General features: G+C 41.2%; 1 protein-coding gene and 1 long non-coding RNA gene across 6 annotated transcripts in view; both read right to left on the bottom strand.

The window, feature by feature from the left end:
- The window catches only part of LOC127367489 (uncharacterized), a 118,870-nt gene that overhangs the window by 18,132 nt on the left and 77,440 nt on the right, over nt 1-23,298 (bottom strand). The window lies entirely within an intron of this gene.
- Nucleotides 1-23,298, bottom strand: part of LOC127367437 (oxysterol-binding protein-related protein 11-like) — a 71,135-nt gene that overhangs the window by 18,132 nt on the left and 29,705 nt on the right. For all 5 annotated transcript variants that reach the window (XR_007885473.1, XM_051407286.1, XM_051407290.1 and 2 more), the window contains 4 exons: nt 22,143-22,506; nt 17,677-17,801; nt 5,104-5,268; nt 2,169-2,688 (listed from right to left, as the gene is read on the bottom strand). Coding sequence is in view for 4 of the 5 variants with exons in the window: in XM_051407286.1 (XP_051263246.1) it covers nt 2,169-2,688; nt 5,104-5,268; nt 17,677-17,801; nt 22,143-22,506 (1,174 nt within the window). In the remaining variant the exon portion in view is untranslated. The remainder of the gene's footprint in view (nt 1-2,168; nt 2,689-5,103; nt 5,269-17,676; nt 17,802-22,142; nt 22,507-23,298) is intronic.

Raw genomic sequence — 23,298 nt, 5'->3', positions numbered from 1 at the left:
CAAATATGACTAAATGCAATTTTTAATTAAAGTTACCTACTGCAGCTTTAAGAAGGGAAACATCAGATTACCACAGCTCAATCATGTGCATAGACATGATTTCTATTTCTAGCTGTAAAACCATCTTCTAGACAAAACTTGACTTCTTGGAGAAGATGTCTCTTTATTTGATAAGTAATGTTTTGTTGGTGTGTTGGTTGGTAAGCTGGTTTGCCTGTAATCGGTCAGTTGGCCCACATTCCGGTTCTAATTAAAATAACTCAACATCCACTGTAGATATTTCATGGATGAATCCTACTGACTCTGGTAATCCCGCCTGTCAGTAGGATTCATCCTCCTGAGTTCCGGTCTCCAGTGTACATTCTGAGAAGGTGAACAAAAATGTCAGCTGGAACTATGCAGTTACACTGTGATTTAGATTTAGATTGCCACTTTGGCTCTGAATTTGCCTGCTTCCTGTCCCTCCTGAGCTCCCTTCCAGCCCTGTTCCCTTTTCTCATTCTGTTGCTTATATAACAGACAGCTATACTGTTCTCGGTCTTTAGCCATAGGCCCAGGTCTAACACATTCACATCTGTGTCCCCTAGACACACACATTGTTCTGTTCCTCATCGGAAAAAACTTACAAGCAGAAAACACATATTTGTTGACACCAACCTATTTGTTGAATTGTGCACAGTCATTCATTTCCTATATTGAGTGTGTGTGTGTGTGTGTGTGTGTGTGTGTGTGTGTGTGTGTGTGTGCATGCTTTCCATATGTTTTCCCTTGTGTAGAGGTGGGCGATATATATCGTTTGCGATAATATCGTCATTGTTGTTTTGACGATGTGCAAATTTCCATTATCGAGTATTTAAATTACTTCGACAAAAACAATGAAACGCCCGCGGAAACTCCTCACATCCATTAATACACGGTGCAGCAGCGCTCTCTACAGCATGGCAGGATTCAGTCACACGACTAGTGGGCCTACGTGATCACATGACGTGATCACGTGACCTCTCGCTAGCATCCTCCTTGCAACAGTTTAGCAGCGCGTTGCGATGGTAGAGAGAAAATGCAAGCACCTCCAGTCCCTGAAGCTACCGGTATGTCAGATGAGTTAGTGCCGAGACGTGGGTCCTATGGGCTTCAGCGTTCAGAGCGCTAAGCGCCTTCAGCGGTAAAAAGATGTCAGCGGAGACGGTTTTTTTTTTGCGCAGCGCTCAGAGTGCTTCAAGTTGAAATCTGTTCAACTTTTAACACCGCTGGGCGCTCGGAAAATGAGTTTTTGAGCTCTCTCAGCACTGTAAACGCGTTTGGTGGACACAAGTACAGCTCAGACAATTCTAATCACATTTTAAAGGATATCGACTGATTATCGTTATCGCCAAAATCCCAAAAAATATTGAGATATTATTTTTTGCCCATATCGCCCACCCCTACCCTTGTGTGCATATATTCATTCATTGCTGTCGCTCAGGTGGTAGTGCGGATTGTCCTGTATTCGTAAGGTTCCTGGTTCTATTCCCAGCTTCCCCTGCCCAGTCCAGTCAAAGCGCCTTGGGCAAGATGCTGAGCCCCAAATTGCTCCTAGTGGCTGTGCAATAGAAAGCCCTGTGTCGCTCCTGATGAGCAGGTTGGCACCTTGCATGGCAGCCTCTGCTATCAGTGTATGAACGGGAGAATGTGTGTTGTAGAGTGCTTTGAGTGGTTGGTAGACCAGAAAAGTGCTGTATAAATACAAATCCATTTACCATCCATTTGGTTTTATGCATACGTGTATGTGTTTCTGCATATGTTAAATAAAGTTGTCAGTGCTGTAGTTAGCCAACTGCTCCTAAAAAAGTAATTAATCCCATTCAAAAACTTCTAGAACAGCACCAGGATTTTACTAGTGGCTTGCACTACTGCTTGTAGTGCAATGTCATTCATCCCCAGACATCATCTGACAAGCGGCTCCTCACTGTGCAGTCACACTACTTTAAACAGTGGCCAGTGTAATAACTTTAGTTAGCTTGCCAGCCACCTAACATGAATGGTAGATTGATAAACTTTAAACAGAGGTTGAAATGCTTTTCTTTTGTCTAAAGCAAACTTGAAAGAAAACACATTTGCCTATGTTTATGTACTGTTTGATACACATTTCAATAATTCAGATCCAAAATGAACACAAAGATAACTCCTACCTTCCCCGACCATGGAGACGCCAACAGACATGCCCATGAACTTGCTTTTGGTCCAGATGTGAGTGTTGACACACATCCTCTTCTCCTTGCACTCGCAGTAGAAGCCAGATACAGGAGGGTGGTGGGACACCTGCTCTGCCACGAACCTAACACGATAGCAGTCTGAGTTTCTTCTGCTGCTACTGTCTGTCCCCCTCTGCGGGGACCCAGGAATGGTAGTGGCTGCGGGTGTTGAGTTAGCACCAGTACAGTTGGTAGTCCTGAGAGATCGAACATGACCCCGAGGCACATACCAGGAACAGTGGAGGTTCTCGCCCAGTATGGGGTTGTAGGGCTTTTTGGCCACAGCTCCCTTCCGGCCCTCATGGAAGGCAGTCAGGTAGTACTCGACAAAGCGAACAATGCGCTCCTCCGCCGTGCAGCCAGACGTGATGGATAAGAACATGTCGGGATGAGCCATGAAGTTGGCATACATCTCTAGCAACGAGCGCTTCTCCAGGATGAAGGTTGGGAGCACCACCTAGCGGAAGACAACAAAAGGAGGTATGTCTGTATAATCTATAATCACTGTGAAGACTGAATTTTCGAAAAAAGTCAGCACTTTCTTGCTGGAATCTTAAGTAATTACATCTCCTTTAAATATCAGGCAGAATTATTCCTACCAGATCCTTGCAAGATATGTCTTACAACTGTTTCGGATATACCACAAAGAAATATGTATCTGTGTATGGTGCAACATGAAAACGGAATACTCATTTGCAGTGGAGATCACATCCATCCTGATTGCATTCAAACGTGAGAATTTAACAATCAGGGTCCCAATCCTTTCTTAGTTCATCTATTCTTATCTCTTAGAGCAGAGGTGTTCACTAAACAAATGTCCACTACATTACAGGTCCAGTCAGGGTAGATTAAATCATATGCAAACACTGCTGTTTTCAGACTGAACTGATTTTAATGAGGGTTATTGCATGGTTTTCTTGGTTTTTTTTTAATTCAATTCAATTTTATTTGTATAGCGCCAATTCATAACAGAAGTAATCTCAGGACACTTTTCAAATGGAGCAGGTCCAGACCAAACTCCTTATAACATTTACAGAGACCCAACAGTACCACCATGAGCAAGCACTTGGCTACCGGGGCAAGGAAAAACTGCCTGTTAAGAGGCAGAAACCTAGGACAGACCCTTCGGCTCTAGGTGGGTGGTCGTCTGCCTCGACCAGTTGGGGTGAGAGAGAGAGAGACAGAGACAGACAGACAGACTGAACAGTGCACAGCAACAACAGTAGTAACAACTACACCAATAGTAGTGAGTGATGATGATGAACATGAAGAAGACGATGACAACGATAACAGCAACGATGGGGGAAAATGAGTAGTGACAATAGTAATAATAGTAACTGTAGTAATAATAATATTAATAATAATAATAATATCAGTGATATTAGCAATGGCAGTCAAGCAGGACCATGGCAGGAGGCTCCACCAGGATCCATGAGAACCTGCGAGACAAGAAAGCACAAGAACTCTGGGGGAAGATGTAAAGTTAGTAACATGCATTAATGGGACATGAATGAGTGCAGAAAGAGAGAGAGTGGAAGAGAGGAGCTCAGTGCATCATGGGAAATCCCCCGATAGTCTAGGCCTATAGCAGCATAACTAAGGGATGGTTCAGGACTCACCTGATCCAGCCCTAACTATAAGCTTTATCAAAGAGGAACGTGTTAAGCCTACTCTTAAATGTGGAGATGGTGTCTGCCTCCCGGACCACAACTGGAAGCTGGTTCCACAGGAGAGGAGCTTGGTAACTGAAGGCTCTGGCTCCTGTTCTACTTTTTGAGACTACTGGAACCACAAGTAGCCCTGCATTCAGAGAACACAGTGTTCTAGTGGGGTAATAGGGTACTATGAGCTCTTTAAGATATGAAGGGGCCTGACCATGAACAGCTTTGTAGGTGAGGAGGAGGATTTTAAATTCTATTCTTAATTTCACAGGGAGCCAGGAGCAGGAGACATTCGACTGCTTACTAAACCCACAGGGGGGAGGAGTGGAGGAAGACAAAGACACACATACTCCCTGTGTATTATTTACCATTCTGGCCCGAATGTAGACTCTGGCCTCTAGTTTTACCAGTTATGAATACATGTACTTTCAACCTTAATTCTAGACATAACACACAGATACACAGTGCCTACAACATTAAACTGATACTCTGGCTGATAAGAGTACCATAAACTCACTGCTGAGTAACAGATCATGTGATAAAGTCTGATAACTTTAAAAAAGATAAATGACATAAAATCACAGGTAACAATGCTGATTACAAAAACATAATGGTATTATTTAAAACACGATCATCTAAACCATCTAAGACATAAAGTACTAAATCAGTGTAGAGAGATTATAGGAATACTATATATCGCCTGTAGAAATGTATGGTAAATGGACCTGTACTTGTGCATCTTTCTAGTCTTCCGACCACTCAAAATGCATTTACACTACATGCCACATTCGCCCTTTCACACACATTCACTCAGCAATGGCAAAGCTCATCGAAACAGAACTAACTCATTCATACACCGATGTGTAAGCCATGTTGTGCAGAATTGACAGAGATTGGTTGAATTTGCAACTTCCTGAAGGGACTGATTTCAGTGTCAGAGTGAAGGAAGCTGTATCTTCTGATTACTGCGCAAACTTACCTGAAAAGGCATGTTTGATTTCTTTTATCTGCTTATTATGCAATTCAATTCAATTCAATTCAATTTTATTTGTATAGCACCAATTCGTAACAGAAGTTATCTCAGGACACCTTCCAAATAGAGCAGGTGTAGACCGAACTCCTGCAGATGATTGAAGATCATAAGTAACACAAGTAACAACATCATTGTTTGACTAGTAATGTAATGTGATGTAATGTGATTAGAGTCTAACCCGTGTGAGGTCCATGCCCAGTTTGAGTTGGGACAGGAGGTGAATGATGATGCTTCGCTGGTCATCCAGAACTCCCAGGTCCTCTTCCTCATTAACCTCTGTGTCTGTGGTCTCATCGCTTGGATCCAGGGTTTCTGGGCAGTAAGTCTGGTCCCATTGCTGTCCCTGTTGGTGGAGACACAAGTAACCGTTGGTATAGCTAGCAAGAAGGTTAGGCTGTGAATATCCTCAAGGTCACAACAGGTCAGTTTAAACAGTCAAGTTTCAAACAATGTCTCACTACAATGAAATGGCTACTATGGTAATGAACATCATCACTCATGAATACAATTGGATTCACTGAATCTACAAGAGTCTCAGCTTTCCAGTCATAACCAATTTATGAAATTCCAATTCTGTTCAAGGAATCCAGTATGTAGTAAATATCCAAGTAGATGCATTTATACTGCATAGAAGCAGGACGACAGAGGACAGACCATCTCCAAAACTGCAGCTCTTGTGGGGTGTTCCCAGTCTGCAGTGGTCAGTACCTATCAAAAGTGGTTCAGGGAAGGAAAAGTGATGAACCGGAGACAGGGTCATGGGTGGCTAAGGCTCATTGATGCATGTGGGAAGAGAAGGCTGGCCCGTGGGGTCCAATCCAATAGACTGTATACTCAATACTGTAGCTCAAATTGCTGAAAAAGTAAATGCTGGTTCTGATAGAAAGGTATCAGAACACACAGTGCATCACAGTTTGTTGGTATGGGGCTGCATAACATTATGACCACCAGGGTGACCAGGTGTTCATAATGTTATAGTGCATGTTTTATTGTTAGGGACCGAGCCAGTGTCAAACACTGTGAGGTCTCTATTGTTTTTGCTATGTTTCTTATTACGCTTAGCCCCTTTCACTGCATTTTTGAGCCCCTGAACATATACATTAGATGAATTTTATTTGGCAAAGTGGTCAGGCCTGGTGAAAAATTGGATATTCTATGCGTAACATTCGGCTCGGCCACTAGGTGGCGCTACTATTAAGAAAAGTAGGTTTAGGCTAATAACTCCCGCATCGTTTGTCTCACATTCAAAAACCTTATATCCATGCGTTCGGTGAATGGAGCTGCATCTCCCTATATAGGCCACGCCAGGAAGTTCAATTCAATTCAATTCAATTTTCTTTGTATAGCGCCAATTCATAACAGAAGTTATCTCAGGACACTTTTCAAATAGAGTAGGTCTAGACCGAACTCTTTAAAACATTATTTACAGAGACCCAACAGTACCACCATGAGCAAGCACTTGGCGACAAGGGCAAGGAAAAACTGCCTGTTAAAAGGCAGAAACCTAGGACAGTTCCTTCGGCTCTAGGTGGGTGGTCGTCTGTCTGTGCAAGTGGGGCATTTCTCCACATTGGTATGTCCGATTGACACCAACCTTGGGTCAATAGTTCCTCATGTCTTCATTATGCATCGTGCACAATTTTAGGCCATCGTTTGTTGAATCGTCCGTGGTGTGTTGTCAAAGTTGGCCATTTTGAATTCCGTGGTCTTGTATTTGAACAAACGAACACCTAGCGAATTTATCAGATCTGCTTCAAAACTGGACAGTACACTTGAAAAATGTTGCTGATTAGAAGTTGTGCTATTTGTGACTGTATGTTGAAGGGTGTGTCCATGGCGTACTGTCAAATTTGTCCATTTTGAATCGAATGTCAAACCGTGATGCCATTTCCGGCATTTCAGGGCTTCTATTTTAACTAACTACTCCTACAGGTTTTATCAGCTCGACTTCAAATTTGGTCAGTACAGTCAAAAGATTTTGCTGACTGAACGTTGCGTAATTTGCGACTGTACATTGAATGGGGGTGTCCATGGCGTGCCGTCAAATTTGGCCATTTTGAATTCTTTGGTCATTTTCTGTGAATTTTTGCCTTGTATTTGAACAAATTCATAGGGGACTTATCTTTTTCTCTCAGACATTTGTATTGAATTTTAATCACAAATAAAGAAATATACATTTCTTTTTTTCAAAGTGATGAAACACAAACACCTTCCAAGCCCACTAGCCACATCTACAAACCATATTTCCTATGGAGTATTGTTCCTGGAGTATTGTAGGAAACCGCTGGAAGTCAAGTATTAAATTGCGAGATAAATAGGGGACTTATCAAATCTACTTCAAAATTAGTCAGTACAGTCAACATATGTTGTTGATTAAAAGTTGTACTATTTGTGACTGTACGTTGATACATACATACTTACATCAGAACCTGTCCTACTCTAATGCCTCCTTCTGCTTTCTCTATCCTCTTCCCATTTCCCCCCTGCCTTCCCTTACTCACTCCATTCCCTCCCTCCCTTCCCTGCCTGGTTTACTCATTTGCTTGTATGTCCTATTTCTGTTGTCCCATCCCCCTCCTCCTTTTATACCTTCATCCACCCCTGGCTGCATGATACTATGGTACAGTCTGTATAATTACAACTAGGAAAGCCACTCTGGGCTGAGGGCTGAGTTCAGCTGCTCCCTGTGTCCTTATTGTCAACTCTACAACGGTGAACATGACATTGTTAAAAAGAAAAAAATACTTTGACATCTCTAGGGATGGTTCTGATTTATCACAACACCGTGGGATGTAAATGGTAAATGGTAAATGGACCTGTACTTGTATAGCGCCTTTCTAGTCTTCCGACAACTCAAAGCGCTTTTACACTACATGCCACGTTCACCCTTTCACACACATTCACTCAGTGATGGCAAAGTCCATCGAACGGAAACTAACGCATTCATACACACACACACTGATGCATAGCATCGGGAGCAATTTGGGGTTCAGTATCTTGCTCAATCAACCGCCCCACATGTAGCTTTATCAACTCATTCACTCTATTCTCTACTAGATTTGGGAGGTCGTACTAGAAGCCTAATATCCAGGATATACTAATATAATATTATTCACCTTACTTAATATTAAAGTGCTATATTGTCCTAAGCTTCACCTACTGAATGATTTAAGCCTCAATTTATCAGAAACAAACACTTTTAGATGGTTTGACAGCGGCAAAAAACTAGCTGATTGGCTCATGTTTTTAGTACATGGCCAGGGATACGCTGTGGATACGGTCAATCCTCTGGAGGCAGTGTCCACTTTACCACTGACTCTTAGTTGAGGATATCAAAGTGAGCATAGAATGCGTTTAGCTCATCTGGTAGCGTGGCCTCTCACATGATGGGGGCACTCCTGCTCTTTGATGTTTTGGATCGCCTGTCATATATCTTTGGTGTTGCAGTTGAGGTCTCTCTCTAGTCTCTGCTGGTCTCTCTCCAAGTCACCCGACCAAAAAAAGCAGCTTTTTTTTGGCCCTGGACAAAGGCCTTACTTCTCCATTCATCCAGGCTCTCCAAATGCTCCTGTATAGTTTCTTTTTTTAATGCTGTTGTTATTTTAGTTTTACATATGGAGGTCAATTAAGGTTTAGGGTAAATGGTAAATGATAAATGGACCTGTACTTGTATAACGCCTTTCTAATCTTCCGACCACTCAAAGCGCTTTTACACTAAATGCCACATTCCACCTTTCACACACATTCACTCAGTGATGGCAAAGCCCATCGAACAGAAACTAACTAATTCATACACAGTCACATACCGATGCACAACATTGGGAGCAATTCAGAGTTCAGTATCTTACTCAAGGATACTTCGACATGTGGCGGGAGGAGCTGGGGATCGAACCAAAAACCTTACGAATAGGGGTGGACCCGCTCTCCCTCTGCGCCACAGCCCCAATAATTAATAGTTCCTCTCTCCAGTCACTTTGCTAAAGGGTGTGCAGGTGGTCTGAATGCAGCTGTTCGCATGTGAAGAAGAAAAGACGTAAGCGGTTTCCTTGACACCTGTGTTCATGCTGATTGGCCCACTCACACAGACCTATATCTTGATTTGAACTCTAACTAACTCCTAACTCTAACTTTAAGACTAAGACAGACTCATCATCAGAAGTATCTCAGTGGGGCTCCCTCACATGATGACAACTGAGCCAATTCGAGCCCCAGAAAAAGCTTATAAGAGGACCTTGAGATTAGATTTTTAAAATCAGATTTACAGGGTCAAGAATAAACTTTCATCATCACATAGTGTGTGCTGTCTAAGTGTATCAGTAGTATGGCAATGCAATTAAGCTGATCAGAAAATTAATTATTGAGCCTAAAGAAGGCCTGGCTGCATGAAGTTAATGAATGCTATGTGGTGTCAGAGGTGGTGAGGGAGGTCAAGAGAAATTAACCAGCTGTCACTCTGCTGAGAAAGTGGCAACACAGATAGGGCCATGGGAAATTTACAGGATGTTAAAACTGTGAAACATAGATAGATAGATAGACAGACAGATAGATAGGGGCTGTATCTTTGCCAGCTACATTTAAAATTGACCTGTACTTGTATAGCGCCTTTCTAGTCTTCCAACCACTTTTACACTACATGCCACATTTGCCCTTTCACAAAGCCCCCATTGAATAGAAACTAAATCATTCATACACACACCATTGCACAGCATCAAGAGCAATTTGGAGTTCAGTAACTTGCTCAACAACACCTCGATGTGTGGCAGGAGGAGCCGGGGATCGAACCAACAACCTTCTGATTAGGTGACAACCCACTCTGCCTCTGCACCACAGCCTGTATCTAAAGATCCTGTATCTTTCTACATAACAATAGCTTATTTGAGGATTTTCAGTCAGGATTTAGAGTTCATCACAGCACAGAGACAGCTCTGGTTAAAGTTAATAATGACCTTTTGATTGCTTCCGACAATGGACTCGTCTCTGTACTTGTATTATTAGATCTTAGTGCTGCATTTGACACCATTGACCATAATGTTCTTTTACAGAGACTTGAGCATCAAATTGGCATTAAAGGAATCGCACTAAGATGGTTTAAGTCATACTTATCAGATCGTTGTCAGTTTGTATGTTAACGATGAATCTTCCATAAATACTACAGTTAGTCATGGAGTTCCACAAGGTTCTGTACTTGGACCAATACTATTTACTTTATATATGCTCCCGTTAGGCAACATTATGTTGTTAAACTCAGAAAAAAACAAAATTCTTCTACTTGGCCCCAAAGACCTTAGAGACTCACTGTCTAAAGATATAGCTACTCTAGATGGCATTACCTTGGCCTCTAGCACCACTGTCAGGAATCTTGGAGTTATCTTTGATCAGGACATGTCATTTAATTCCCACATAAAGCAAACCTCCAGGACTGCCTTCTTTCATTACGTAATATTACAAAAATTAGACACATCCTATCACAGACAGACGCAGAAAAACTAATCCATGCATTGGTTACTTCTAGGCTGGATTACTGCAACTCCTTATTATCAGGCTGCCCCAAAAAGTCTATTAAGATGCTCCAATTAATTCAAAACGCTGCAGCACGAGTACTGACAGGAACTAGGAAAAGAGATCACATCTCTCCTGTACTAGCTTCTCTGCACTGGCTCCCTGTAAAATTTAGAATAGAATTTAAAATCCTCCTCTTGACCTACAAAGCTCTTCATGGTCAGGCCCCTTCATATCTTAAAGAGCTCATAGTACCCTATCACCCCACTAGAACACTGCATTGTCTGAATGCAGGGCTACTTGTGGTTCCTATAGTCTCAAAAAGTAGAACAGGAGCCACAGCCTTCCGTTACCAAGCTCCTCTCCTGTGGAACCAGCTTCCAGATGTGGTTCGGGAGGCAGACACCCTCTCCACATTTAAGAGTAGGCTTAAGACATTCCTCTTTGATACAGCTTATAGTTAGGTCTGGCTCAGGTGAGTCCTGAACCATCCCTTAGTTATGCTGCTATAGGCCTAGACTATCGGGGGATTTACCATGGTGCACTGAGCTCCTCTCTTCCTCTCTTTCTGCACTCATTCATGTCCCATTAATGCATGTTACTAACTTCACCTTCTTCCCCAGAGTTCTTGTGCTTTCTCATCTCGCAGGTTCTCATGGATCCTGGTCAAGACTAGGGCTCTGTGTGACTGTGGCTCAGGGGCAGAGCGGGTCGTTCCTTAATCGGAAGGTTGTGGGTTCAATCCCCAGCCACATGTCAAAGTATCCTTGAGCAAGATGCTGAACCCCAAATTGCTCCTAATGCCGTGCATTGGTGTGTGAATGTGTATGAATGAGTTTGTTTCTGTTCAATGGACTTTGCTATCACTGAGTGAATGTGTGTGGAAGGGTGAATGTGGCACGTAGTGTAAAAGCGCTTTGACCTGTTGGAAGACAGGTCCATTTACCATTTGACTGCCATTGCTAATATCACTGATATTATTATCGAGCCAGCGACCGCTGGAGGTCCCTATTGTATTTGATATGTTTCTTCTTATTATTCTTACCTATTATTATTTTTAGCGCCTTTGACTGCGTTTTTGCCCCCCTGAACATACACGAAAACTAAATTTTATTTGGCAAAGTGGTCAGGCCTGGTGAAAAATTTTATATGCTGTGTGTCGCTACTATCATGAAAAGTACTTTTAGGCTAACAACTCCGGCATCGTTTGCGCACATTCAAAAACCTTGTATCCACGCGTTCGGTGAATGGAGCTGAATCTCCCCATATAGGCCACGCCCACTTCCGCCTATAATTTTTCTTCGCTAGAGCGCGAAATGTCCATAAACTACTTTTCCGTGTTCCCCCCATGCGCTTTGTCCGATTCGCACAATGTTTTTCACGTAGCATCTGAGGACCCTCCTAATAAAAAAGTGATTAAAAGAATTTTGATATTTCAAAAAATCAGCACGTTATAAAATTAGCACTTCCTGTGGATTTTTCGTCAAAAAAGGAAGTGGACCATTTCTCCACATTGGTATCTCCGATTGACACCAAACTTAGGTCCATAGTTCCACATGTCTTCCTTAGGCATCGTGCACAATTTCAGGCCATCGCCACAAGGTGGTGCTCTTTAAAATGAAGAAGTTTATTTCTCTACAACGGTATGTGTCATACAAACTGATTGAAAAGTTGAGCTGTGACTGTACATTAAACCGCGTGCCAGTGACAACTTCTCGATTTCAGCAGATTCGCCATAAAATAGTGTTCATAACTTCAGTGTGCAATGTCCAATATCCAATAAACTTTTCTGAAAATATTCTGAAACAGTTTTGACCTGAACACGTCCTCATAATTTCAGCGTACGTGGTCCAATCTCAATGAAACTTCACGTGTTTGATAACAGTCTCGCCTTGAACATGTCTACATGACAACATTCAGACATAGTGATAGCGCCACCTACTGGCAACAGGAAGTAAGCGCTGCATGGCGATTTTGAACTGATTTAGGTGAGATTGTTGTTGTGGTCCGTACATGTTACGACGGCACGTGACGTGGCCGCAGCACACCCCAAGTTGCGTGGAGTGCGAAGTCCCACTCAACGCTGCTTGCAGCTTTAAATATTCTTATCTATTATTTTTAGCGCCTTTGATTGCGTTTTTGCCCCGCTGAACATATACAAAAACTCAATTTTATTTGCCAAAGTTGTCAGGCCTGGTTAAAAATTTTGTATTCTATACGTCGCTTTCGGGTCGGCCACTAGGTGGTGCTACTATTGAGAAAAGTATTTTGACTTTTTGATACTTAATAACTTCTGCATAGTTTGTCGCACATTCAAAAACCTTATATCCACGCGTTCGGTGAATGGAGCTGAATCTCCCCATATAGGCCCCGCCCACTTCTGCTAATTTTTTTTTGTTAGAGCGCGAAATGTCCTTAAACTACTTTTTCGTGTTCCTCCTACACCCTATGTCCGATTCGCACCAAATTTTCACCTAGCAGCTGGGGACCGCCCCGGCAAAAAAAAAGTAATTTGACATTTTTGAAATTTAAAAAGATTAAAAAAATAAGCACCCTATAAAATTCACAGTTCCTGTACATTTTTGGTCAAAAAAGGAAGTGGACCATTTCTCCACATTGCTATGTCCGATTGTCACCAAACTTGGGTCCATAGTTACTCATGTCTTTCTTAGGCATCGTGCACAATTTCAGGTCATCGCCACTAGGTGGCACTCTTTAAAATGAAGAAGTTTATATCTCTGCAACAGCACGTGTGATTAAAATGAAACTTGGTACGATGATTGCCCATGGCTCCCTGAGGCTCACTTAAAAAGGACAAAAAAAATACGCCACTAGGTGGCGCTCTTTTGGACTGGTGCCTGAAGCTCACATACCAAAAATCGTGTTTGTCTTGTTTGTAGCGCCCCCTACAGGATAAAAAAAAGCAGCAGCCCCGGCGCCACGTTTCACCGATATGTACGAAACTCGGTAGGCATGCCAGGATGTACAAAAAAGCCTCTTGGACCCATACCCGAAACCCAACAGGAAGTCGGCCATTTTGATTTTCATTTTCACTTTCGGCGAACTTTTCGCGTTGTATTTGAACGAACTCCTCCTAGGGAATTTATCGGATCTACTTCAAAATTGGTCAGTACAGTCAAAAAATGGTGCTGATTAAAAGTTGTGCTATTTGTGCATGTACGTTGAAGGGCGTGTCCGTGGCGTGCCCTCAAAGTTGGCCATAGTGAATTCCGTGCACATTTTCTGTGATTTTTTTGCGCTGTATTTGAACGAACTCCTCCTAGGGAATTTATCGGATCTGCTTCAAAATTGGTCAGTACAGTCAAACAATGGTGCTGATTAAAAGTTGTGCTATTTGTGCATGTACATTAAAGGGCGTGTCCGTGGCGTGCCCTCAAAGTTGGCCAGGTTTAATCAAATGTCAAACTGTGATGCCATTTCTGGTATTTTGCAATGATTTTCAGCATTTCTTTTTTTGCGTTGTATTTGAATGAACTCCTCCTAGAGAATTTATCAGATCTGCTTCAAAATTAGTAAGTACAGTCAAAAAATGGTGCTGATTAAAAGTTGTGCTATTTGTGATTGTACGTTAAAGGGCGTGTCCGTGGCATTCCCTCAAAGTTGGCCAGGTTGAATCGAATGTCAATCTGTGACGCTATTTCCGGTATTTAAGGTCTTCTGTTTTAACTAACTCCTCCTACAGATTTTATCAGATTGACTTCAAATTCAATCACTTCAATCTACACACATTGGTTATCAAAAGTTGTGCTATTTGTGACTGTATGTTTAACCGTGTGCCTGTGACGACGTGTCGAATTCCACCGATTAGCCATCAAACAGATAGTACTCATATCTTCAGTGTACAGTCCCACCCTGAACACGTCCTCATTACTTCAGCGTACATGATCCAATCTCAATGAAACTTCACGTGTTTGATAACAGTCCCACCCTGAACACTTCTACATGACAATATTCAGACATAGTGATAGCGCCACATACTGGTAACAGGAAGTATCACGTTTTATACTTTCATGTTCTACTTCTCGCAGGATGATCAGATCCAGCTGAAATTTACTTATCAAATGCAAAACACATTGTTGATGATATGTGTTGACTGTGGTGAGGGGGCGTGTCTTTGGGGTGGCGGGAAATTTTGATGGACCGCCACAAAACATGAATTTGCTATAACTAGAGTGTACATTGTCCAATCGGCTCCACACTTCAAATGCTTGATAACAGTCCCGCCCTGAACACGTGTACATGACAATATTCAGACATAGTGATAGCGCCACCTACTGGCAATAGGAAATAAGCGCTGTGTGGCGATTTTGAGCTGATTAACTGCAGATTTTCATGTTGTGGTCCGCACGTGTTACGACGGCACGCAACACGGCCGCAGCATGCCCCGAGTTGCGTAGAGTGCGAGGTCCCGCCCAACGCTGCTTGCAGCTTTAATTATTATTATTATTATTAATATATATTGCTGCTGTCGTCGTCATCATCTTCTTCATGTTCATCATCATCAGTCACTACTATTAGTGTAGTTGTCGCTACTGTCGTTATTGCTGTGCACTGTTCTGTCTCTCTCTCTGTCTGTCTCTCTCTCTCTCACCCCAACTGGTCGAGGCAGAAGACCACCCACCTAGAGCCCAAGGGTCTGTCCTAGGTTTCAGCCTTTTAACAGGCAGTTTTTCCTTGCCCCCGTCGCCAAGTGCTTGCTCATGTTGGTACTGTTGGGTCTCTGTAAATGTTATAAGGAGTTCGGTCTAGACCTGCTCTATTTGAAAAGTGTCCTGAGATAACTTATGTTATGAATTGGCGCTATACAAATAAAATTGAATTGAATTGGATTGAATTGAATTGAATATATTAATAGGCTAGGCTAACTTTTTGTTTTGTACTTTATAGCAATTTGGAAGTTTACAGCTGTGGTTCAGAGGCAGAGCGGGTTCGATCCCCGGCTCGTCCCGCCATGTGTCAAAGTGTCCTTGAGCAAGATACTGAACCCCAAATTGCTCCCGATGCTTTGCATCGCTGTGTGAATGTGTATGAATGAGTTAGTTTATGTTTGATGTGCTTTGCCATTGCTGAGTGAATGTAGTGTAAAAGCTCTGGTGAGCAGCTACACCTTGCGCTACACCACTGATGGCAGCCACTGCAATGTACAGCACATTGAGTGGTCGAAAGACTAGAAAGGCGCTATATAAGTACAGTCCATTTACCATTTACCATCTGCATAACTATGAAAGTTAATGGAGTAATTCTGAGTAATGTTGCCTAACGGTAGCATATATAAGGTGATTAAAATTGGTCCAAGCACAGAACCTTGTGGAACTCCATGGGTAACTTTAGTGCTTATGGAGGATTCATCGTTAACATGTACAAACTGAAAACTATCTGATAAATAGGACTTAAACCAGCTTAGTGTGGTTCTTTTAATGCCAATTAGATGGTCAAGTCTGTAATAGAATATTATGACCAATGGTGTAAAATGCAGCACTAAGATCTAACAATACAAGTACAGAGACAAGTTACTTGTCTGAAGCAAATAAAAGGTCGTTATTAACTTTGACCAGTGCTGTCTCTGTGCTATGATGCACCCTAAATCCTGACTGAAAATCCTCAAATAAGCTGTTGCTATGTAAAAAGTCACACAACTGTTTGGCGACTACTTTCTCGAGAATCTTAGAGAAGAAGGGGAGGTTAGAAATCGTCTATAGTTGGCTAAAACCCCTGGGTCAAGAGTGAGCTTTTTAAGAAGGGGTTTAATTACAGCTACTTTAAAGGACTGTGGTACATAACCTGACAGTAGAAGAAAGATTGATCATATCCAGTAAAGAAGTGCCAACTAAGGGTAAGACTTTGGGGTGTCTAAGAGACAGGTTGATGGCTATGAGCTCTTTAAGATATTCAGTTCAATTAAATTTTATTTGTATAGCGCCAATTCATAACATAAGTTATCTCAGGACACTTTTCAAATAGAGCAGGTCTAGACCGAACTCGTTATAACATTTACAGAGACCCAACAGTACCACCATGAGTAAGCACTTGGCGACGGGGGCAAGGAAAAACTGCCTGTTAAAAGGCTGAAACCTAGGACAGACCCTTGGGCTCTAGGTGGGTGGTCTTCTGCCTCGACCAGTTGGGGTGAGAGAGAGAGAGATAAGAGAGAGAGAGACAGACAGACAGACAAGTGCACAGCAACAACAAAATAATAGGCTGCTTTGGCATTATGGAGGGCCTTTCTATATGTTTTAAGACTATCTTGCCAGATTGAACGTGATTCTAATAGTTTCGAGGAACGCCATTTCCTTTCAGATTTCCACACTTTTTGTTTTTTGCTAGCCTCCTATGTTTTAATATTTTCCTTTTAATAGGGACAATAGAATATAGGGTTGTTCGTAGTGAGCCTGCAGCTATTAACAAGATGATCAATTTGGGAGCGACTAAGGTTGTTATAGGACTTTGTTATATCCAGACATGGCATTGAATTAAACACTGATGTAATCCCCTCCTTAAATTTAGCTACAGCACTGTCAGATAGACATCTGCTGTGGGATGTTTTGCCTAATGGTCTATAGTCTAGTAAAAGGGATTCAAAAGTTATTAAATAATGGTCAGATAGAAAAGGATTATGTGGGAAGTGTTAAATGTGGGAAGTGTTAAATGTGTTAAATATCAATGACATATGATAGAACAAGGTCAAGAGTGTGATTAAGACAATAGGTGGGTTTATTTACATTCTGACCGAAGCCAATTGAGTCTAATAATGAGATGAATGCATTACTAAGGCTGTTATTGTCAATATTCACATGAACATTAAAATCACCGACAATAATTACTTTCTCTGTTTTAAGGACTAAACTTGATAAAAAACTCTGAGAATTCAGATAAAAAAATCAGAGTATGGTCCAGGAGCGCAGTACACTATAACAAACAGAACTGGCTGAAGTGTTTTCCAGGTTGGGTGAGAAAGACTAAGTACAAGGCTTTCAGTAAATGTGGTTTCTACAGAAAACTAATTTTGCATTCTGGGGAATGTATGTTGATAAATTCACATGAGAGTAAAAAAAATCATTTGAAAAGCAGTGTAATCACTAGTCACATACAGTAGTGTGAGAATAATAACTGCATTTGAGAGTAATGGTTTTCATTTAACAATTGTCAAAGAAACTTTGCCAAAGTTGCCATCATGTAAGATAAAATTAGAAAGTGAACAAGGTACATAATAAAGTTTTGTGGTTTGGATTACCTCAGATGAGGATTCCAGGTCCTTGTGTGTTTGAGTGAAAGAAGACCAGTTAGAGGACGAGAGAGGTGTTTGTGCACCATTTTCCCCCTGCTTTTCAGAAGATCTGGACAATCCAGTAGAACTATCTGGGAAGAGGAAAAAATCAAAAGTTTCAGCATCAACACAATTAATGTAAGTCTTTCAAGTCTCTTCCAAACAACTCCTCTTGGAAACAAAGTAGCAGCAGGAGAGCAAAGCTGGGCCATTACATTTGTCTTAATAGTAACCAAATCCAGACTTGTCTAAACACTCGCACAACTGTGCCTGCCCTGCCTGACTCTGCAGTAGTGGAGTGTTCTATTACTTCCACAAGTGTGGTCTGGTGTTACATGGTCCTTGACATGTTGCTGCAGGGACTGAATTACAATACCTGTCATCTAAAGATGTTTCTAAGTTCTTTGCATATCCCACCAGAAGAATTGCAGCACTGGTCGGTCACTGAGCAGCAAGCGGATTTGGTGGAACATTGATTTGATGTCTCCACTTTAACTACACACATACCCATGCAATACCTTTAAATGTTACTCAAATTTTGGAAGTAAACAGTCTCTTGTACATCAAAGGATTTTCTGACTAGAATCACTTCCATGGTGTATCAACCCACACCTGTTTATAGAGGTTACACTTCCTCACATTGGTCCTCCAAGTGTCCTGGATTGGGTTACAATAGATACTATGGAGTCAGCCCCCTTAGGTACTCAAGAGCTGCAATACAGTCGACCTCACAAACACCACCATCCAAGTATGTGCACACATACAAGGAATTTTACTCTGGTTTTACGTTGCTGTCAATATACTGGGGCAGCAGTAGCTCAGTGTGTAGGGACTTGGCTTGGGAACCGGAGGGTCGCCGCTTTAAGTCCCACAGACCACAATATGGGAGTGTTTGCCAAGTCCGGTGTCCAAGCAGCAATGTTAAATGAGAGAATTAAGTATTTAGAACTTGTTGAACTCCAGACACCTCAAAAAAGCGGAAAATGACTGAGCCATTTAGTAACCCACATCAGTTTACCAATCTTCTGGCAATGATTTCATAAAACACACATTTCAAGCTAGCTAACACATCGATCATGAACACATGGCCTTGTGCTTTGAGCCAAGGTTGGTTGGTTCTTATGACTTCAGTTTACATCACATACTTCAAACAGCTACAAATGTATTTATATAGCATTTCTGCCTTTTTTGAAACCAGGAAGTTAGACAGGAGTCCTTAGGACATAGCTAATATGGATGGGAGGATCGATCCTAGGGGATCAATACTTATATACTTACAAGCTTTTGAATAGGTATCAATTCCTTTTATGAATACAATTATATGAATCAAAACATGGGTCGCTGCTAATCTGTGTTTCATGGCTGTGGAAACCTATGAGATGTGAGAATCAAGCACACAGCCACACACAGTCGCGCACTTCAGCACAAACTTGAGTTGTAAATGTGAAAGAGAACGAAAAAGGGCAGAAAGGAAACATAGCGTAGTCCGGTGCTACTTTTCATCTAAGGTGCCACACAGCAATAACATGATAACCTCTTCAAACATTTTAAAACAACACACCCCGAAAGTTATAGAAAGCTGAACAAAAAAAGATGTCCAAAACATCTAAGAAACAAAAGACTACAGGTAAATAGGGTAAAAAAAAGAAGAAAACTTTAGAAACTATATTGATATTACCATGAAAATTCCTGTTAATTACATGAATTATTTTTTGTAATAAAAGTTTCCTGAAATTCTATGTTTAAATATGCAAATTAAATACTACATAAAAAAGGTGCAGATTTGCATACGTTTCCATAACAAGAAGATAAGGTATAAGAAGATTTTATAGTGTCTTGTTTAATATTTTTGTTTAGTTTATTATGAAGCAAGAAATTTGTGTGCAAACATTTTTATTTAACTGCTTTTGTAAAAAAAAATGGTATTAATGGATGGTGAATGTGTAAATACAATTATTTTGATCACATCGGTAAAATTGTATCAGAGAGTATCGGTATCTAAAAACATTGCTGTCATCCATCGGCTGTGGCTCAGAGGCAGAGCGGGTCGTTCCTTAATCGGAAGGTTGTGGGTTCATCCTTGAGCAAGATACTGAACCCCCAATTGCTCCCGATGCCGTGCATCGGTGTGTGAGTGTGTATGGATGTTAGTTTCTGTTCGATGGACTTTGCCATCACTGAGTGAATGTGTGTGGAAGGGTGAATGTGGCACGTAGTGTAAAAGTGCTTTGAGTGGTCGGAAGACTAGAAAGGCACTATACAAGTACAGGTCCATTTACCATTTACCATCACTAATATCTAACCGTTTTTATGCCTGAATAAATTCTGTTTTTGTAGAAATCGGACGGAGACAAAAATCTGGGACATAACTTTAAAGGGCCAACATTTTCATAAAAATATATATTTAAAACTTTATGAGTATAATTAAATTTTTACACCTATGTAATTAATAGACATAGTTTTAGATTTTGAGGGTTTTTAATCTTTTAATGTCAATTTAACTTGAAAAATTATTAATTCTTGTCGGGGACAAAGGTGATTTCGGGCACAGGGCAAATTTATAAGTTAAACAAAATGAAATAAGCACCAACATTTTAGAAATTCTATTTATTTCATATATAGAAATACTTTAAAAATACAATTTCCACCCCAAAAAAAATTATTTGTGCGTTGAAAAAGAAAAGTCAAATGTTTTTTTGGTGGAACATTATTTGTACAAATTCTCCAGAATGGCTCTATCCTGCCAACACACACCAACTAATTTCCAATGTGCAGAGAGGCAGTTCCATCACAAAGTGCTTACAGTATACCAATGGACATAATGAAGAACAAGAAAAAGAGTGAAGAACAAAATGAAAAATATGCCTCTTGTTAAATCTGGACAAATTACATGCTGGCTTATGTTACAAAGGCAGAGTAAACCAGACAAATTTGAGTCATTTTCTGTAATTTGGCAAATCAGCTCTCCTGGAGAGCACAATTGCTGAGGTTATGGTGAGCACCAACAGTCAGAGGATATTTTAAGAAGCTTCTACACTTCCCACTCCACAGTTTCCCATAAGTGAGCTCCTGGGCTCCAAGCTTGTTGAAAGCTAGTTGACAAATAGAGAGCAAACATACAGCTGACATAGAAACTGAAAGTGCCACTGATTTCTTAGTAGAGATTTCTAGAACAACTTCACCTAAGTGCATGGAGAAGAAAGAGAATAATCTGAAGAGGTCAAAACTCCAAGTCAAAGCTATTTGAGACCAGTCTCAGCTTGTGGTCTTCGTCAGGGTCATCATCATTGTTTTTCAGTTTACACATATTCTGAAGTGCCAGATTTCAATTTGAGTTGGATTTCACAACTGCTAAAAACCGCCATTCAATTTGTGAGATAAAAGTGTAGGCAAAATTAGAATTTTTGTAATATTACAACCCTTCTGTGGCATCCTGACAGATCCCAAAATGTATAAACTAACCTTTCTGACTCAGTTAGATGTATCTAGTGTTTTGACATATGTTGAAACAGGTAGTAAAAGCAAAACACTTTGGAATATAGACCTACCTTTCAAAGTGCCATTATTTTCCATATTTCATTTTCAGCTGATTCATATCTGATCCTGTGACAGACCAGAGGCATCCACATGCCACATTATACTGTGAGAAGACTATGATAAAAAAGGTAGAGTGGGTGGTGCATTAACCACAGGGTTGGCGGTTTGATCCCTAGCTCCTCCTGTCCACATGTGAAATGAGTGAATGAGAGGCCAATTGTAAAGCACTTTCTCTGCTGAGGTTGACACGCACTATATGAATTAGCACTACTGTTATCTCAGCCAGTGAGTCTCCTAAAGTGATAGAGGAACGAACCAGCTTGACACCACAGCTCCCGCTCCTCCTCTCTATCAAAGTGCTTTGGAAACTTGTTTGTACCATCAGCCATCAGACTCCACAACACCACAGCACCCACCAACCCCCGCTGACTAAGATTGGTTCAACTTCGACCAAACTTCTTGCACAAACTATTTATCTTTAATCTTTAAGTTTGCACATATACAGTTTAGTTTTTCAAAATACTTGTGATTCTTATTGTACTTGTACACTTCTGTACTCTTTGCACTACATTCCCTTGAATTTCTTGAAAAACTTGAATTTCTCCTACGGGAGATCAATAAAGGGACATCTTATCTTATCTTTTGATGGGCAGCAAAGTATAGCAGCTAGAGACAGGTTAGGTGACCCTTTGAAATGTTGGTCACACTGTACAGATGTCATTTAGCAATTTGCAAAGAGTTCTGCATGCATTTACATCTGAATTACCACATCTGTCTTGATTCAGATAACGTCTTAAGAATGTTAATACAAGGTGGACATGGAGTCAAAAACACAAAAAGATTTATCCTTTCATCGGCTGATTATTCAAAATATGTTCAGCCATCACTCGACTCACCTGCATGTGCATGGTTCTGGCTCTGGTTCTGGCCATGTCCTCGTCTTCCACTGTAGTTGCTGTGTTTTGGACTTCGGCTCTCACTAAAGCTGTGAGTCGGGCTTAGACTGCCAGACCTAAGGCCACCATGCCCCAACTGGTTCATGCTTGAGCTGCAGTTCTGACTCCATGATTTGACTCTTCCTGTGGGAGATGCCTGAATAAAACCAGCTGAACTGTGGCTGGGGCTTGGACTAGAGATGTGGTTCTGGTTCTGGTTTTGGTTCTGGTTGAAGGCCTGGACAACGTTGTGCTGTAGCATAGTGAGGCAGTCCCCCAGGCAGCTCAAAGTGGCTGCAGAAGTGGCCTTTAAAAGGAGTAGGTCCTTGACCAATGGGGAAAGGAAAGAGAGAAAGAAGGTGAAGATGAGGACGAGCAGGAATAGAGACTCAAACTATTTCCGTTTTAACCAACTTGAACATCTAAGTTTTAGCTTAGGATTAAAAAGCATTGTGAAGAAATTACTGTGTGCTCGGGTTGTGCAAAGAAAAAAGCACTTGCTCAACACCACAGTTCACTAGTACCCCCTTTGCACCAAGCTTGAGGGCTGTTTTGCCTGAAAAGCGGTTCTTGGGCAGGAAACATACGGCCAACACTTGGCTGGTCTATAACCAAAAACCACTTACAACAGGGTCTAGGGCTGCCTTGTGACCAGCCAATTTCAGGTTCTACTTACAAGGAGTTTGCACATTTCCGGTTTAACTGTACAATGAGGAATTATTAGTAATATTACAGGTGTGTTCACAGTGAGTTTTACCTCAAAAAAAGTGGTAGTTAATCTGGCATTGTTAGCATTTTTACAACATCTCTGATTGTTTTCTGACCTTTTGCAGCACTGAGCGATACAGCAGTTACTTTAGTAAGTACTAGGTAAGTACTAGTAAATTATTGTAATGATAGCCAGAGCTATAAAAGTAACACTCAAGTTTTTATATACTGCTGATACACTGAGCAGAGGTTTTAAGTGTGATGCATCAAATAATAATCTTTTGAATAAAATACCACAAAAGAGAAGTAAAAAAGGCAGACGTAGCACAAAATGTACAGTACTCAGAGTATTATCGTTTTAATGAAAATGGATTAACGCAGCCTGTCACTGGTTACTTGCGTTATTGTA

The sequence above is a fragment of the Dicentrarchus labrax genome, unplaced genomic scaffold (genome assembly GCF_905237075.1).
Source record: "Dicentrarchus labrax unplaced genomic scaffold, dlabrax2021, whole genome shotgun sequence".
In the NCBI taxonomy this organism is placed as follows: Eukaryota; Metazoa; Chordata; class Actinopteri; family Moronidae; genus Dicentrarchus; species Dicentrarchus labrax.
The sequence above is the reverse complement of the archived record's forward strand: the minus strand, read 5'-3'. Positions and strand labels throughout refer to the sequence as shown.